Consider the following 18,138-nt stretch of genomic DNA (forward strand, 5'->3'; position numbering starts at 1 on the left):
CCCTTCTCTTCCATTCTCCTCTTGGAATTTTGGGCACTCATGCACACATACCCAGCATGTTTCTCAAGCCGCTGGATCTCAGTTTCAAACCACATGGTCAGCCATGTGGGATCCAGTTGTCTTAACTACCATGCTACCTGGTTGCCCCTCTCTGGTCTATTCTGAACTCAGCAGTCAGAGTCATCTTTTTACAACATAAGCTGAAGAACATCACCTCTCTGCTTGGAACCCTGCAGTGCCACTCCAGACACTCATGTTCTTCCAGTGACTTACAATGCCCTTCTCAACTGCCTGCCCTCACTTTTCTGACCTCCTACCATCTACTCCTCATTCTTGAGCTCTGCTCCTGCACATCAACCCCCTTGCTACTCCCTACAGAGGACAGAAATGTTTACCTTTGGGCCTTTGCATGGGCTGTTCCTTTGGCCTAGAGATCCAATAGCTAATTCTTCTCCTTAGTCTGCTCAAATGTCACTCTCTTCCCTAGGTCACATTGACGACCTTATTTAAAATTGCAAAACCTTCCCAAACTTTCCCATTCTACTTTTTCCTCATAGAACTAATGTTTTTTTTTTTCTAACAAACTTTCCTTACTTCTTATTTTTATTTTCTGTCTCCCCTCCATCCCTTTTATCCTATGCTCCCCATAGCAGGACCACCACCATCAGCACCAGGGTTTGAGCCATGACCTAAAGCTACATTTCAGAAACAACGTGGTGCTTGTCTTATGGAGGACCACTCTGTCATCAGGCAGCTCAGCTTATTTATCTAGAAAATGGTGAAAAGGCAAAAACGACCTTCTTGCAAATGAATGTCTCTGGTGCTATTGAGAAGGCCATGTGGTTGAAGCTGGACCTATGGGGTGCTGTGCCCACTCTGTCTGGAGAGGGAGAGCCCTAATGCAGGGGGCTAACAGCTCTGCTGGTACCTGCGGCTTCAGGTCCTCCTCGTCCTTGTAGTAGTAGAGCTGCTGTGCCCTCAGCACAAAGTACCTCTGCTGCCAGTTCTTCACGATGGACCTCTGCTTCTTCAGCCAGCCCATCTTGATGGGCCTTTCCAGCAGGTTGGGGGTGGACGCCGGATGGAAGGCTGCCATCTGCTCGCCGGTCATCACGCTCCTTGACCGAGCTGTAGAGAGGAACACAGGCGACTGAGCCGGGGCAAGAAGCAGTGACACCACAGTGGGTGGTGAGACAAGAGAGGAACCCCTGAAGGGGCTGAAAGCGAGTGAGATCACAGCCTGGTCCAGTTCAAGGGGCCAGATCTGTATCACAGAAAATCCCCCATGACCCAGAGAGGCATCAGAGGAGCTTGTTCTCGATCAGGCCCCGAACGAGGCGAGAGCTGGAGGCCCAACACACACGCAGTTGGGCAGCTGCTGCCGGCCCCCGCATTCTGCAAAGCGAAACACTGGCTGGAGCCTTCTGAAGAGGAAGTGGCCGCAGCATCTGACAAAAGGTGCTTCCTTTTTCCTGCGTGGGAGTCAGTATCTGACAAGAGAGAAAAGAAAATACGGCCTCGCTTTGAGAGTTCAGAGTGAGTCCCACGCAGCTGCGGAGGCACCGGAAGCGCCTGGGCATTCTTCCATGGAGGCTGTCCCAAGGAGGAGCTAGCCATGTAGGTTCCGACCTCACTGAGGGGCAGAGTCCTTCTACCGCAGACCCTACTAGAGCACTGCCCACCCAGCAGGGCATCGGCCCCTCCTGAGTTGTCCTGCTGAGTGTCATTGAGTGCCACTCTGTCCTTGCCCTCCGAGAGTGCCGACACTATTCTATGCTGGCCTTCCTATTACTTTTTCAGCCAGTTTATCACTGGCAGCAGAACTTGGAAGCAGGATTTGAAACCAGACCCCTCAGTTCACTCCAAGGCATATCTGACTTTATTTTCATGCAATAGTTCTGCCTATCATTGGATGAAGTCCAGGCCTATGCCTCCACATTGTGTCTCCATGGTAACTCTCACCCAGGGCAAGTAATCTCCTTTCCTTACCTCCACAAGAATCCATCCATCACTCTGATTCTTTATTTAATATGGCCTTCTGAGCCTGGGCTTCCTTTCTTTCCAGCCACCTCCACAAGAATCCATCCATCACTCTGATTCCTTATTTAATATGGCCTTCTGAGCCTGGCCTTCCTTCCTTTCCAGCCTGTTCAACAATAACCTTAAACCCACATTAGAAGAGCAGCCCTGCAGTTCAGCGGTAAAGCGAGCTGGATCCCACATGGCCAACCACACTTCATATACCAGCTCTGGTAGCTTGAAAAACATGCTGGGCACATGTGTGTGCATGTTCAAAATCCTGATAGGATGAAGAAATGGAGGAAAAAGAATTGTGGCATGATCTCATTTCACGGGGTGTGGGGGTGGTCCTCTCCCTCTCTGGGGAAAAAGAATTGTGGCATGATCTCATTTCACTGACGGTGGGGGTGGTCCTCTCCCTCTCTGAATGGAGTACATACTCCTTGCCAATACAATAAATAAATAAATAAATAAATAATTTTAGAAAATCTTGTTAGAGCTCCCTGTCCCTGACCTTGTGCTGTCACTCTCCCTCACGCTGCTAATACACAATGTCTGCCTTCTTCTCCTGCCAATTTTGTGGGAGAAGTTCTCCCTCCTACAATCTCTCTATTCAGTTTTGCCAATCTCTGGGACAATCATGACATAGCTGAACTAAGCCATCACTCCACTCTCATCCCGTTTCATCTCACCTGATTAGAGACTAGTTCTTCCTTTTCTAGCTCTCTGACCATGGGTAAATAATGCACCTTCCCTGAGCCTCAGTTCCCTCACTTGTCAAGTAAAATAATAATAATCCCACTATACAGAATTATTCTGCAGACTACACAACCACTTAATGCAGTCCCTGGTCAAAGGTAAGTTTATGGTACTCATTTTTATCAACCAAAGACTTGACTTTCTACTACAAGAATGGAAATGGTCCTGGAGAGCTTCTTTAACTTGCCTTGTCACTTTAAAATGTCACTCCATCATTAAGTAATATTAATATTTTGATGATAATTTAGTAGTATATCTTCAAAGGGTTTTTTTTTTTTCCCTATCTGTGTCCTGGTAGCTCAGTTAATATCTTGATCTTAGATCTTGCTCTTACTTTCAGTTATTTTCAGTATATAACTCAAAGACCAATCATCTGGGAGCTGATCACTGACTCCAAGGCTGCGTAAATAATACAAAGGAAACATAGGAGGTTTTTGGCAGGGATGCATTGGGGAGGAAGGAATTTTAAGCACTGTATACTTCTCTGTGTCTCTCTAAATCAGAGGCTATAGCTTGCAAAGATGCTTATCTGAGAAAAAGAGCAGAGAATAGGCCAAGTGAAAGGGATGGTTTATATGCATAATGAAAATGGAAGAGCAAACCATTCAAGCAGATGCAGGGTTATTTTTTCTCACCTCAAAAGAGTCTCAATGTAGCCCATCCCATTATGTCTTTTGTGACCGTACACCTGAAACAACAATCAGACACGGGAGGGTGGGCCCCCTCCTAGCTGCAATGTAACGAGGGGCCTTCATATGGCTTCTAGACAATGCCAACAAATGGAACCAGCACAGGAGAGGAGGAAAATAGGAGGTTCCACACAGCGCCTATGAGTACTCAGGCTTCGCAGGCAATCTCCAGAGACCCACAGACATTGTTAGGACCACTGTAGGAAACAGGAGAGACTGCAGGTCTTCAACGGCATTAAGGGTGTGGGACGGCGTGAGCAGGGGCCAATACGCACTGCATATTGGAGAGGATGGGGTATTAATTTGTGTGTAACTATGGGCAATTTTTTTTTTATGCTTTGTTGTGTCAAGAACAGCAACAACAACAAATAAAAACAACCCTCCTCCAGAAGTATCTGTACATTGCAGAATAGTCTGGCAAAGGCAGGAGTAGGTGTGAGGATCTTGTGTTCTCGGACCTGACCAAGACAAGGAATTTTGATGTCCTGTGACAGAAAGATACCACCTTGTCTGCCTACATAAGATTGAGGCATTGACCAACCATATTTTATATTCTATAAATTACACAGCTGCCCATACGTCCAACCAGTATTTCCGGAGTCACCCCCCATGACCATAGGCATTGGCCCACCAGCCACAGCCAGAGACTGAATGGCTCAGTACAAACCCTCCCACTTCTGGAATTAGGCCCAAACACCGGGGGATGCAGTGGGAGGTTCAGATGAGCCAGTGACTGAGCAGGGGAACCTCTGGCCCTGTGTGCAGTGTGATGTCCCACCACAACCCACAGCATTGCTTATCAGCCAGACCTGTCATAGGATGCTTCAAATATCAGGGAAGGGAGCCTGGTGGGCCTCCAGCTTGACTGGGTTTTGACTAACATTCCTTGCTAGTTTCTCTGAACAGTCTGTCTTTGTGGGTGTGACTTATTTCCGGATAAAGTAAACAAAGAAAACTGTTACTATTAATGGAGCTGTTTGTCATAATGAAAATAATAACTATGATAAGCTTTGCTATGAGCCAGTCATTGTCCCCTCAGAGCCCGTTCCCAGCCCTTCGGGAAGGAGCTGACCCAGGCCATAGGGAGGGAGAGACAGCTACGGGCAGACCAGAGAAGCAAGGAGGAAAGGCAGTTACTCAGCCTCCATAGGACACTGGGGCAAGTGGAGAGTGAAGGGCTCGGTAGGGTCAGAAACCCACCCTTATTCCAATGGAGAGAGAAAGAACAAGCCCCTAGCACTGTACTGTCCAACGTATCAGCCACTAGCTGTGAGGGACTGTGTACATTTGAATGGATTAAAATTCATTAAATTAAGTTAAAATTCAATTTCTCAGTCACACCAGCTACATTTCAAGTGCTCAGTTGTACTCTGTGGGTCGCGGCTCCAGTATCGGACATTTTTATCATGATAAAATGTTCTGTTGGTCAGTACTTCCTAGAAGTCAAGTGCTATCATTATAACGCCAAGGATCAAATGAGCCATATCGGTGGACAGATGGACTTCCGTCCGAGAACTCAAGCAGGATGGCCCCGAGAAGATGTGGCTTCAGCATCAGACATTTAACTTTAACCTGAGAGGTAATAGGGAGCATTCGGTGTTCCTGAGCAAGGAAGGAGCATGAGAAAAGATAGATGAGTTATGTGATTGACTCTGTGCTGATTTTAGTCTGCGACTGAGGGAAGGTGCCAGAAAGAGAAGAAGAGAAGTGGAAGAAGTGCCACACTTTCAGGAATGTTGTTTCTATAGGAGTCATCTGCTTTTTGACCCAAGTTAAAGCAAAAGGAAATTAAGGAAGGAAGTACGAACGGGGAAGTCAGCTGGAAAATGGTATCACTTCCTTTCTTTACCTTTCCATCTTCTAACTCCTAACCCCCTAAATGATCACATGATCTTTTAGAGTCTATGACCGAGAAATTTCTTCTATCTGCTCTCAGCTCTGCCTCAATATCGATTATGTTTTAGATGGCTGTGAATGTGGGAGTGACGTGTGAGTAGTTCATTCAAAGCTGGGAGGAGCTACACATTTAAGATAGTTTCTGCATATGTTGATATGAGCCACGCATTAATTTAAGAACCATGTTTAAATGAATTTGAAAGAGAGCAGAATTTACAGGGTTTCACCCCAGACTGTCCTGAGCTACAAAGCTATCTGTCCAGCTGCCTGCAGGCACCTTGCTGGAAATCTCAAGTTCACCATGTTGTGGGCCTGCCTTAACACCTTCCTGGTTCTCATTGTCTGCCACTCCCCTGCCTCACACTGACAAACACACCCCAAACTGCTTTACCTCCCGTGGTCTGTATGATGTGCTATGAGTGACAACCTTCCAGCTGACCAACCAAACCAGAAAGTTGCCCTATTCCTGTAACCAGCACAGACGTGATCCTTCTAAAACACAAGTCTGATTATGCTATTTTCCTGCTTAAAAGTCTCTAATGACCCCAACACTTCCTTCCCAAAAGATGAAGGCCAAGCTCCTGTCACAGAGATCAGAGACCTTTGTGGCTTTTCCTACTGCATTTCCTGTTCTTCCTCTACAGCCATCCTGCTCCTTTTCCGTGACAACACGCTACTCCTTCTACTGGAATGTCTTCCCTTCCCCACTCATACCAAATTTGAGCACTTGGAAAACTCTTATCCATCCTTCCAGATTCACTCCTGGCCACACCTCCTATGAGAAGCCTTTCCAGTGCAGCCAGACTCTCTTGCTCCCTCTACTGTTTCCTCGTCACTGGAAACATGTGAGTGGCAGTACTTGTCACCTTGCCCGGTGCTTTATTCTTACTCCTTCCCTCTCCACGTGTTCTCCAGGAAGACAGGGACCTCGCCTTGAGGGTTGGCCTTGCTTACCCGTGTCCCAGCACCTACCTAACACAGTGCCTGACAGAGAGAAGGCAGGATAAAGCAGAAGGTGCAGAGGCTTCTCCTCATACAGCCTTGGCCAAGTTACGTTAGATGTCTGAGGCCAGTTTCTGCCTCCGGGAAATGTGCTAATAATATGAATCCCATGAAGCGATTAATCTGTACGGATTAGTAATGATCAGTGGACAGGCCCCAGCCAGTGCCTGTCTCTTAAAATATGGTGGTTATTTGGAAGCTATTATTAACATCATTATTATACCAGGAATGCAATTTCATGTTAAATACAAGAAAAAATTAGGAAAGCCAGTATTAAAGGAGGGATGAAAGGAGGGAGAGATGGAGTTAAGGAAGACTAACTGACATTGCACGATATCCAGGTGCACACCCAGAGGCCTGAGTTAGAATGGTGCTAATGGAAAAGGAAATAATGTCAGAGGCAGCCCTGAGGGAGACTGGCAGGCCTCAGCCATTGACTGAACAGAGGGTCAGGCGACAAGGATTTTTGCGAGTTTGGGAGTCTGGGTAGCTCAGTGAGGAAACTCAGTGCTATCACTATAATCCATGGGATGAAATGAGCCATAAAGGTGGATAGCACCTCCCCTATCCATTCAGCATGCATTGACCTGGGACCACCCTGAGCACACTGCGTGCATACATGTGTGTCTGAGTCCCAGGCCAGCTGAGGCTAGAGATGAGTGGTGGCATGGAGATCCCACTGGGGATGCCCATAAGGCAGAGGTCTTTCTCTTTCTCGCCATCTCTCTCTCATAGAAGAAGTGAATAAATAAGCTTTAAAAAAAAACAAAAACAAAAACAAACCTGAGCATACAGGAATCTAGCACTATGGTGAGCACTTAAAACTTGAAGCCATGAAATGAATCTAGATGCCAAACAGAGAAATGTCCTGCTTTCTTTAGGAGTTTTAGGAGAGCTCCATGCCTCTGGGAGAGCATCTGGCCAACTGAAGTTTCTCAATAAATATTTGTTGAGTGAATAAAATAAATATTTTAGAGTGAAATCAGAGCCATCCACAAGGCATTTTTAAAAAGAATTATTTATTTAACTCTATTTATTATTATTGTTATTTTTTAAACTTGACCAGAGAGAGAAAGGGAAAGTGAGAAAGCAAGCTGCCAGGTCCAGGACTCGAACCACAGTTTTCCATTTGGGAATATGGCACCTCAACCATCATGCCACCTGCTGACCCCCATGAAAGCATTTTATATTTGCAGCAGTCATTGGCCAACTTACCTATCTGTGGGATTTCTAGATATTTTCACTCAAGCAGAAATGGCCAGAAAAACATATATTGCTGATCTAGTAATAACGAACATCGATAGCCATCTATTTATTGCCCAGGGCAAGCACTTTATATGTGCTGTCGCACCGAGTTCATGCTAACTCTATGGTAAATGGCCACATTGTCGCTCTCACTTTACAGACAAGGAACTGAAGCTCAGAGAGGTGAAGTGACTTGCTCCAGTTACACAGCTGCAAGTCTGATGTCAAAGCCCAGTATCTATACCCAAGCCGTGTACCTAATGCCACCCAGAAGAGGCAGGTATTTTAGTGGTGAGAAGAAAAGTGAATCCGGGGAGCCGCTCTGGCGTAACTGGGGGGGTTAGAGAAGCAGAGAAAAGTGGATAGGGGAGGTGGTGCCACCCTCCTCTGGGCAGGGAGCACAGTCACTTTTCTAACTGGTGATGTGACGCACCTGCCTCAGTCCCCACCCATTTTGCCTCAATTTTGTGCAGAAACAATTTTGTGCTACTATTTCCGCTCAGAGCACACTCTGCAAGGCTCAGCAAGTCTTGAAAAAACAGTGACAGAGAAATGGTACTGAAACCTCAGGCCCACCACCAGGCGATGCTGACACCCCCACAGGAAAATGAACATATTAGGTAATCCCGCCATGCCCCACAGCTCTCTGACCAAGTTCATTTGAAGAGATCTACAGATTCTGACCGAGCCCAGGGTGGCTGAAATGCAGGAAAGAGGAAGACTGACTTAACCCAGCGCAGGCGCACCCCTCAACTCAGGCTGCTAAAGAGGCTGCTGGGAGCCCTCTGAAACAGCAGAAGTCTCATCCCTCCCTGAAAATGATAAACATGGAATTATACGCTTTTGCCGACACCTTACACACCCACACACATGCACTGGCCCACAACACACACTGTGGGCTGATGCCTCTCAGTTTCCACCTAGAAGAGAATTAGCACATTTGACTTCAGAGCTTCCAGGCTTACTTTCTTTATCCCTTTACTGTCTCCAATTCAAACTCTCATCCATATGCAAGTACTCACAGTTCAGGGGAGATAGGGAAGACTTCTGTCTGTTTTGTTTTGTTTTGTTTTGTTTTGTTTTGTTTTGTTTTGTTTTGTTATAGGGTGCAGGAAAGAGAAAGAAAGAGAGCAAGCCCCTCCTCAGGGGGGCACACCACAATCCCTCCACCTTTTTCCTCTCAGTATTTGGGTGCACACACACTTGCCTGGCATGTTTTTCAAACTTCCAGGTCCAGGACTAGAACTGCTTGGTCAGCCATGTGGGATTCACCCACCTTAACTCCACACTGCCTCCTAGTCATGAGGAAGAATTTTAAAATCTTTCCACTTTAAAACTTGACATTTAGGGACTGGAAGGTGGTGTGAAGGTTGAGGCGCTAGACTCCCACATGGTCAACCACAGTTCAAGTCCTGGATCTGGCAGCTTGCTTTCTCACTTTTCCTCTCTCTCTCTCTCTGTCTCTCTCTGATCAAATCAAAATAATAATAATAATAAATAAAATTAAATAAATAATTCTTTTAAAAAACTTGACATTTAGACTTAAAGATAAATTTACCCTGTGATGATGCTCCTGGATTATTTTTTAATTCTAAGTTTCCTTTTAAACTTTAGTCTGAAAAACATTACTCTTCACAAAAGGCAACAAGCTGTAAGACTGATGACAGCAAAGGGGCTCTCTCTATGTATCCCGAAATTTAACCACATGGGCGTCCCCGGGACACTCATCCTTGAGAGAAATTTATATAACCCAATCCATAGAAATATCTAAAGTAGTTCAGTACTCAGAAATGGAGATTTAATTTCCCCATGTTCTCTAGCTTCAGGAAATGTCCACTGTTTGCCAAGTGATTATTTTGACCTAAAAGTGTAAATTCTACTTTGGAAGCGAACTGAGCACAGATAGCGATGCCTTCTGCAGGAAGAGGTAAAAATATTGCCTCAACAGCATTATGAAATATCTCGAGAGACAGAGAGAGGGAGAAACAGTGAGAAAGAGAGACTGGCTTTCTGTGTTTTCTTTCCCTTCAGCAGTTCCGGAAACCCAAGCTAGCAATCATCTGGTGAATCTTCCTGTCCTCAGCCAAACCAAGTCTGCTGAGGGTCCTTCTCCAGACTCATCTCGCTGGTGTTCACATCTGGGGGCTTTTCTGCATTTTCAGATTTTAGAGTGCAGTTGCCTCTTGTAGGTCAGTGTGTGTCTCTATCAATTGCAACATTTTCCCCGGCCTTCTGCACCCATCTCTGCATAACAGGAAGCCAAGTGTAATAACAAGAAGCTTGCAGAACCGTGAACGCTTCCTACTGAACAGTGCTCAGGAGCTGCCTCTTCCTCAGCACAAGCAGGTGATCAATTTACCACGGGTTTACATTTACCCTGTTAACTGCTTTATGGCAGCTGCCTGCTTTCCCAGGCATGCGTGTAAGGAAAACCAGTTTGCATCAGGTAGGGCTGTGGGATAATTGGCACACTAAGCTCCGTCTGTCATACTTATGGTGTGTTAAATTAAGAGCATTAGAAGTACTAACCCGTCCCCTGTCAAAGCTAGCTAATCCTTCATTTTAAATCAGGGATTTTCCCCTTACTAAAATCCATTCATATATATTGCATTAGGATGCTTGAAGTATTTGTATTTTATAAACACGAATGGATTCTGTGGTCCCAGTACTTCACAGAAAAGATCCTGTCCAGAAAACACTGGAAGACTGGCACCTACCACCAAGCATTAGACGCCAGTCAGTTCTCGGGGGCTTCGCTGGCCTTCCTGAATAAGAACTTTAGCCTTTAACTCTGCTGGGACTGTGAACGATGAGCAATGTTTACAGCGAAATGGATCATAGCACATTTCTCTCATTCTACAACCCGTTAAAACAATTCCATTAAAATCTGAGGCAATTTGATTATGGGTGGAGGGTAGAAATATCTATAAGTTACTGATTAATTTTGTTAGGGGTGATGGGGTTGGGAAATTGACAATCCATATCTTTAAAAGTGCACACTTAAGTATGAGGGGGAAGATTACATCGTGCATGGGATTTGCTTCTTAAAATATCTCGACAGAGGAGAGAAAAAGAAAGAAGAAAAGAAAAAAAGAGAAGAGAGGAGAGGAGGGGAAGGCGGGAGAGAGGAGGGGAGGAGAGGAAGAGGAGAAAAGAAAAGAAAGGAGTGGAGGGAGTGAAGGGGAGAAAAAAGGGAGAGGAGAGAAGAGAGGAGAGAAGAGAGGAGAGGAGAAGAGAGAAAAAAGAAGAGAAGAGGAGAGGAGAAGAGAAAAAGAAAAGAGAAGAGAAAAAAAGAAGAAAAGAATAGACACAAATATGACAAAATCCTAGTAATTGTTCAATCAGTAATGGGTATACATGGAGATTCATTATACTTACTCTATGCTGATGTCTGAAATGTTTGTATAGTAAAACAAATTTTTTCCAGGATTCTATTGGGCTTAAAAAAAAGTAAGTTCCATTAGCTTTTTTTTTTTTTTTTCACACATCAGGGATTGCCCTGAACTTCAACTTGTTGCTGTTCCCAGGCCCGCATTCCCAGACCTGTTAGCTGCCCCTCAGAGCACAGTGGAGTGATACTACACAGATGTCATACCCCACACGTACGCATTCCATCCCAGACAGATCCACCCCTCCATTCCCCCACACTGTCATTTTATCAGTTAATGAATGGGAAGAACTAAGCGACTCCTGATGCTTCCAGTATGGATAGCATTTCCTGTAAAGTCAACTTTTACTCGAACATTTAGCAATGAAGAGGGGAAAGGGCAGCAGGAACCTTGAGGGTGGTCTTTGCGGAAGCCCAGAGGGGAATAACCGCCTGGAATTCTAGGTGGTCTGACCTCTTAGCAACAGCTCCCATTTCCAAATTTCCACTGCAATGACCCGAAGACCATCTCAGTAAAAATAAGGGACAATATGAAATGAAAGTAAAAGTAAAGGAGACCGTCTCCATGCCATCTTGGGAGGAGGCTACTTCTGTAAGACGTAGGATGGGCAAGGTTAACGTCAAAGCTGACACCCTCGGTTCAATGCACATGAACCACAGCCTCCTCCAGGGAGTGGAAAAGGCCCAAGAAGAATCTGCTCTAACAACTCCAGCTGGAGGCAGGAAGAAGATGGAGACCTGGAGAGGTACTTTGGGAAGTACGCACACAACAGGGGCCTGGCTGGCGCACGTTATTTCTGGGTTAGCCTGAATACCCAAAATTAGGCCAAATAATGACAACCCTATCTTGCTGGATCCTAAACCAGGTCACTGTACCAATGAGAGTACAGGGTACTTCTCTAACTTCTCTAGGGCTATCACAAAGAAGAAGACAAGAAGAGAAGGTAATTCTCCACAGAGTGGGAACTACTCTCCCTTAAGGGGATGCTTCTTAAAAAGTTACACATAGTGGGACCAGCAGTTAGTGTAATGGCTATGTCGCTGGACTCCCATGTATTTGACTGCCATCCAGTCCCAGACCCAGTGGCTTAAACTCACACCTGGGTGTGTGTGCGTGTCCAAGATCCTGAGAGGAGAATGGAGGAGGAGAAGGGATTGCGGCATGGCCATCCCCCCTGGGGGTGATTTCTCACTTTCTTCGGGGAGAGCCACGCCCCCCAAAATAAAAAAAAAAAAAAAAAATCTCTCCAAAAAAAAAAAGTTACACATAGCCCTACCCTATCACCCAGCAGTTCTATTCCTAGGAATCTACTCAGGAGAAGTGAAAGCATGTGTCTACACAATTTCTTGTATGCAAATACTTCTAGCAGCATAATTCACCATGCCCGAAACTGGACACAATATAGTAATTATTAACTAGTAAGCAGATAAACGAAATGTGGGATAACCAAACAGTGAGATACTACTCAAAATGTGTGTGTGTGTGTGTGTGTGTGTGTGCAGTCATATGCACAAAAAACCCTCAATGAACCAGTGCAGAGCAAAATTGTTTCTGCTTAGGAAAAAAATAAATAATTCCCATCACAAGTTAAAAAGTTAAATAAACTATTAACACTATCGAGGTAGCCATTTTTGCCTGTTTTGCCACTCCTCTCCTCCATGTCTAGAATATCCCAGAATGCAAGGATATTTCAATATTAGGAAAACTAATAAATGCTTATTCCATCAACAACTATAAGCATGTTAAAAAGGCATAGATTCTCAAAAATTATAAATTTACATTTGGGAAATCCAACCTTAGTTTTTGTTGGAAGTTAATTATCAAGAATAGAAGGCTGCATTCCTAGATATTAAAGAATATTCAGCTCAAACCAGCAATAGGAGGGAATTGAAAAAAAAATATACTCTGTGTTCTGAAATTCAACTACTGAAAATTGGAAGAATTATAAATTCTTAGGAATCAGATGGAACATTTGCTTGAAGTTTTTAGCTATGTAAAGAACAATAATGAAGTGCTATTTCTTTAAGGAAACAGAAAATGACACAGCAGAAAATTTCTGATGCTTTTACTGTGACATAATTGAGGCCTGTGGAGTACGTGAAATGTTCCATTGCTGTGACGTTTTTGCAATTCTCCTCAAAATTATTTAGAATTTAACAGAAGACATTATCCTAAATTTCATGGAAACACAATCAAACAGGAAAAAAATAAAAGTCGATGTCTTGCTTAGAGTTATTGGCATGCGAAAAATTACTGAGATTCTACGTTTTCATAGAATCATGCCATTTACCAGCCCCTCCACCCCATTTCAGATTATGCTTCACAGTATTAGAAAGAGGCTTTGCAGAATACAGAAAATTTCCCTGTGATTCTGCCACTGACATCCGGTAGTTCTACTTCTTCTTCAAAGCTGTCAAACTTTATCAGCTGTCTGAAAAATGTGTTTGGGCGTTTCCTTCTTACAGCCCAAGGTCCTCGCCAATGTTAGCTCTTACTGTTACACATCGGTGCCTCTGTCTGACCTGAGCTTTCCTGGTTTTTACACACTGACCTTTGCCAGAGTATCTTGCAGACTGGCCACTCCATCATTCTCACGGAAGAACAGGAAGAGCATCATTCTTTCACCATCTTTTTGTTTTTAGCCAATGGTCACTGAAGGACAAAGCTTTGAAGAAGTGGGTATGGAGGATGAAAACACAGATAGATGGACAAACCGGAAGTGAAAGAAGGGGAACCATGAGTGAGGTGACTCAGCAGACTGACACCATGACACCCAGGAGTCATTCCTAGGTCTGAATCCCTCTGGACTGCCACATCCTATAGCATAAGAGATCTTCTATGGTGAAAAATAAATTGCAATGTTTGAGTATTTTTCCAATTCTTTTGGTAAAATAGATATAGTAAAAAATTAACCAACTTGAGCCGGCCGGTGGCAGATGGTGGTTAAAGTGGACAACCACATAGCCAACAATGCAGTTCTAGTTCCAGACTGGCAGCTTGAAAAACCCACTGGGCATGTGTGCATGCACACCCAAAATTCCAAAAGAAGAGATGAACAAGGGATTGCAGTGTAACCATCCCCCAAAGGGGGGTGCTTTCTCACTTCCTCTCTCTCTCTCTTTTTTTTCCTCTCTCTCTTTTCTGCTAACAGTGCATGCATTTGCCCTTAGCAATTTTTTTTAAATAAAGAAATTTACCGGGAACCAGCAGTTAGCGTAATGGCTATGTCGCTGGACTCCCACGTAGTCGACCGCGGTTCATGTCCCGGACCCGGTGGCTTAAAACTCACGCCGGGCGCGTGTGCGTGCGTGCCCAAGATCCCAAGAGGAGAATGGAGGAGAGGGGATTGCGGCGTGACCATCCCCCCCGGAGTGTGATTTCTCGCTTTCTGCCTCTATGTCTCTCTCTGTCTGTCTGGCGAGCGCACGCGCCCTACAGTGAAAAATCTCTCCAAAAAAAAAAAAAAAAGAAATTTACCATAAGTGTACAGTTTGGTGATATTAAGTATATTCACACTGTTGTGTAACCATCACCAACATCCATCCCCTGAACTCTTTCATCTTCCAAAATGAAAACTCTGTGCCTGTTAAATAGTAAGTCCCCCTTCCTCCCTTCCCCAGCCCCTCGTTACCGCCATCCTCCTTTCTGTCTGTGTGAAGTCGACTGCTCCAGGTATCTCATGTCAGTGAAATCATACAGTATTTGTTTGTCTGTGCCTGGGTCATTTCACCTAGCATAGTATTTTCAGAAATAGACTATTGTAGAATGTCCTCCCTTTTTAAGGCTCAATACTATTCCGTTGGATGTATATACTATATGTTGTTTATCTACTCATTTGCTCATGGATGCTTGAATCACATCCACATTTTAGCTGGTAGGAATAATGCTGCTATAGACATGATGTCCCCCTCAAGACCCTGCTTTCAATTCTTTTAAGCATATATCTAGAAGTATGGTAGAATTGCTGCATCGGAAGGTAATTCCATTTTTAATTTTTGTGGAAACTCCATCCTGTTTTCTACAGTGGTAGCACTATTTTATATTTCCTCAGTAGTTCAAAAGGGCTCCAGTTTCTCCATTACTTTACTAACATTTATTATTTTCTGTTTTTTATTATTTTTTTATAATAATCATCCTAATGGATGTGAATACTAGTTCATTGTAGTTTTTTTTTTTTTTTTTTTGGAGAAGTTTTCACTACAGGGCGCGTGCGCTCGCCAGACAGACAGAGAGAGACATAGAGACAGAAAGTGAGAAATCACCCCCCAGGGGAGATGGTCACGCCGCAATCCCTTCTCCTCCATTCTCCTCTTGGGATCTTGGGCACGCACGCACACGCACCCAGCGTGAGTTTTAAGCCATCGGGTCTGGGACGCGAACCGCGGTGGACTACGTGGGAGTCCAGCGACATAGCCATTACGCTAACTGCTGGTTCCCTAGTTCATTGTAGTTTTGATTTGCATTTTCCTAATGGTTAGTAAAATGTTGGGAATCCTTTCAAAATTTAATGAATTAATTAATTATTTGCATTGCTAAAGGGATCATGTGTTCACCAGAGAGAGAGAGACAGAGATAACCCTTGTTGATGTGTGGTGGCTCAAGGTTAGCATTGAGGATCAACCAGAAATAGACAGTAGGAGGAAATACTTTACAGTGATGGAATTGTTCTATATCTTGAGTGTGGTGGTTGCTACATGATTCTATGCATTTTAAAATTCATATAACTACAGACCAAACTGAAGAAATTTCACTGGAGGTATATTAAAACATTATTTTTATTTGCTTACATTTGTTGTTACACGCATTACAAAGAACTGACAAGCCTCAGCTCCTTCTGACCTTCCAGTGTTTTTCCATAGCTAATAGAAGTTCTGAATGAAAAAAATAAGCGACATTATCATTCCATAGTGACTTGGGTGGAACAGGTGACAAATAAAATAAAATAATACAAAATATAAAATAAAAGCCACATGGGAATATGTGGCAAACCAACATATCAGGTTGAACCTAGTGATCTGGGAGTAAGATCCCAGAGTTGGCTGATTACACCCTTTCAGTTTGTGCCTGTAATAGGTGCTAGGGAAGGCCATGGCTATGTCATCTTAGCAACAAACCCACACTGCCTCAATTTCCTACAGAGAAGGTCTGACCACGATCCTCACTCTCATTACTCATTTTAGTGTCCCAAACATAGAAGGGGATGTTTGTCCTTGAGCCAGTGGTATTTCTTTCCATACACACAGTCCCCTAATTCAGAGAGTATTGGGCTTTAGTGTAAGAAACAGCAAAGTGGTAGGCAGATTGGTGTGGTTAAAGAATCTGCAAAGGGATTCTCTTATGGAAAGTAGCAGAAAGCTCAGATCAGGAAATCTAATATCCAATCTTGGTTCTGCCACTAGCTCACTGTGTGTATTTGGCCATTTCGTATAATTTCTCCATGGCTTTATTGCCTTACTGTCTTAGTGAACAAATTTTACCTGCCAGAAACAGAGAGTGAATCAAGTTGGTTTGACCTCAATAGAAAGGTAAGCAGGTAGGTAGGTAGATGATAGGTAGACCATGCCCTTAAGTGGGGATGATTGTGCTCCCCAGTGGATATTTGGCAATGCCTGGAGATATTTCTGCTTGTCACCACTGAGAGGGCTGCTTTGGCATCAAGTGAATGAAGGCCATTGCTAAATAGCCTAGAATGCACAGAATGACTCCCAACCAAAAGAATTATCCAAATTATGTGGCTCAAAATATGAACAGTGCTGAGGTTGAGAAACTCTGAGATAGATAGATGTATGGATGGTGGATGGATGACAGATACGTTGTGTTTATATGTGCATGTGTTTAATTTTTTTTTTTTTTTAGAGATTTTTGTCTTAAGGTGCATGCTCTTGCTGGAGAAAGTGAGAGACAGAGACAGTAAGAGGGAAAGTGAGAAATCAGGGTGGATGGCCACACTGCAATCCCTTTTCCTCCAGAGACCTTGTGCACCCAAGCACACATGATGCTCATGAGTTTCAAGCCACTAGGTCTGGGACTTGAACCACAGTTGGCCACGCAGGAGTCCAGTGATGTAACCACTATGCCTTCTGCTGGCCCACCTGTTTAGTTTTTTAAATCATAGCACATTACTTTACAAAATGTAAGGAAGTCTTGAAAAAACAAGCCCAGAAATAGTAGAAATCAATGCAAATTTTACAGATTTTTAAAAAATTTTAATACATAATAGAGCATACGTATATGAGGGAAAAAGAGAAGCACCCTACACAGGACTCTGTCACACCACAGTCCCCTTCCTCCGGCTCTTCCTCTGGATCCTGAGCATACATACGTGTGTCCAGCATGCTTTCTGGTTAGCCTGGCTAGGGACTCAAACTGCGGTTGGCATGTGGCTTCCAGCTCTACAGCCTGGCACGCTATTAGCTGTGCCACAGAGGCTGGGCTAGATTGTGTAGGTTTTGAGCTCTCAGCAGAGTTCAAAGGGCCTTCCTCCTAGTTTCTCGTGATCTACAGGATTCAGTTCCAATCCTTATTCTCTGTATACTTCAGACAGAGAAAATGAGATGGATATCGCTGAAGTCTGCTTTTTACCCTGCTTCATTCAGCTTATGTCCAAGTGATTAGTGTGAAAAATTCAAGCATGGGACCATCCACAGACTTGGGAGACTGGGTTAGGAAACTTCAGAGAGGTGGGGATGGGGAAAAGGCACCAAAGAGGCATATTTGAAATGAAATTTATGGGACCAGCAGATGGTGTAATGGTTGCATTACTGGACTCTCACATGGTTGACCACAGGCCAAGTGCCTGACCTGGTGGCTTCAAACTCATGCTGGGCGTGTGTGCGTGCATGGAGGAGAAGGGACTGTGACATGGCCATTCCCCCGGAGGGTGATTTCTCTTTCTGTCTCTCCAGTGAGCACGTGCGCCCTATAGCAAAAGTCTCTAAAAAACAAAACAAAACAAAACAAAACAAAAACAGTGTGCTATAGAACGAGCAGAACCATGACTTATGTTCCACAATTTGAATATCTGATTTCACAAATTTTTAAAGTTTTCCCTATTTATGGCAGTCAAGTTTTACCCTCTTATGTCAGGAAGTGGAGGATAACTTTTCTGCCTGCCCATTATGATATAAGGACTGAGTGAG

At 44.1% G+C, this 18,138-nt stretch overlaps 1 protein-coding gene across 2 annotated transcripts in view; it reads right to left on the minus strand.

Moving 5' to 3' along the window:
* ARHGAP25 (Rho GTPase activating protein 25) overlaps positions 1-18,138 on the minus strand; it is a 95,481-nt gene that overhangs the window by 52,319 nt on the left and 25,024 nt on the right. Inside the window, exons 1-2 of one of the 2 annotated variants that reach the window (XM_027772988.1) lie at positions 13,551-13,618; positions 929-1,128 (exon numbers count right to left, since the gene is read on the minus strand). In XM_027772988.1, the coding sequence (XP_027628789.1) occupies positions 929-1,111 (183 nt within the window). In that variant the 5' untranslated portion in view covers positions 1,112-1,128; positions 13,551-13,618. Of the gene's footprint in view, positions 1-928; positions 1,129-13,550; positions 13,619-18,138 lie in introns of those variants that run through there. The other variant, XM_006151293.3, reaches the window with a different exon arrangement.

This window comes from Tupaia chinensis, unplaced genomic scaffold (assembly GCF_000334495.1).
Source record: "Tupaia chinensis unplaced genomic scaffold, TupChi_1.0 Scaffold000316_1, whole genome shotgun sequence".
NCBI classification, from domain to species: Eukaryota; Metazoa; Chordata; class Mammalia; order Scandentia; family Tupaiidae; genus Tupaia; species Tupaia belangeri.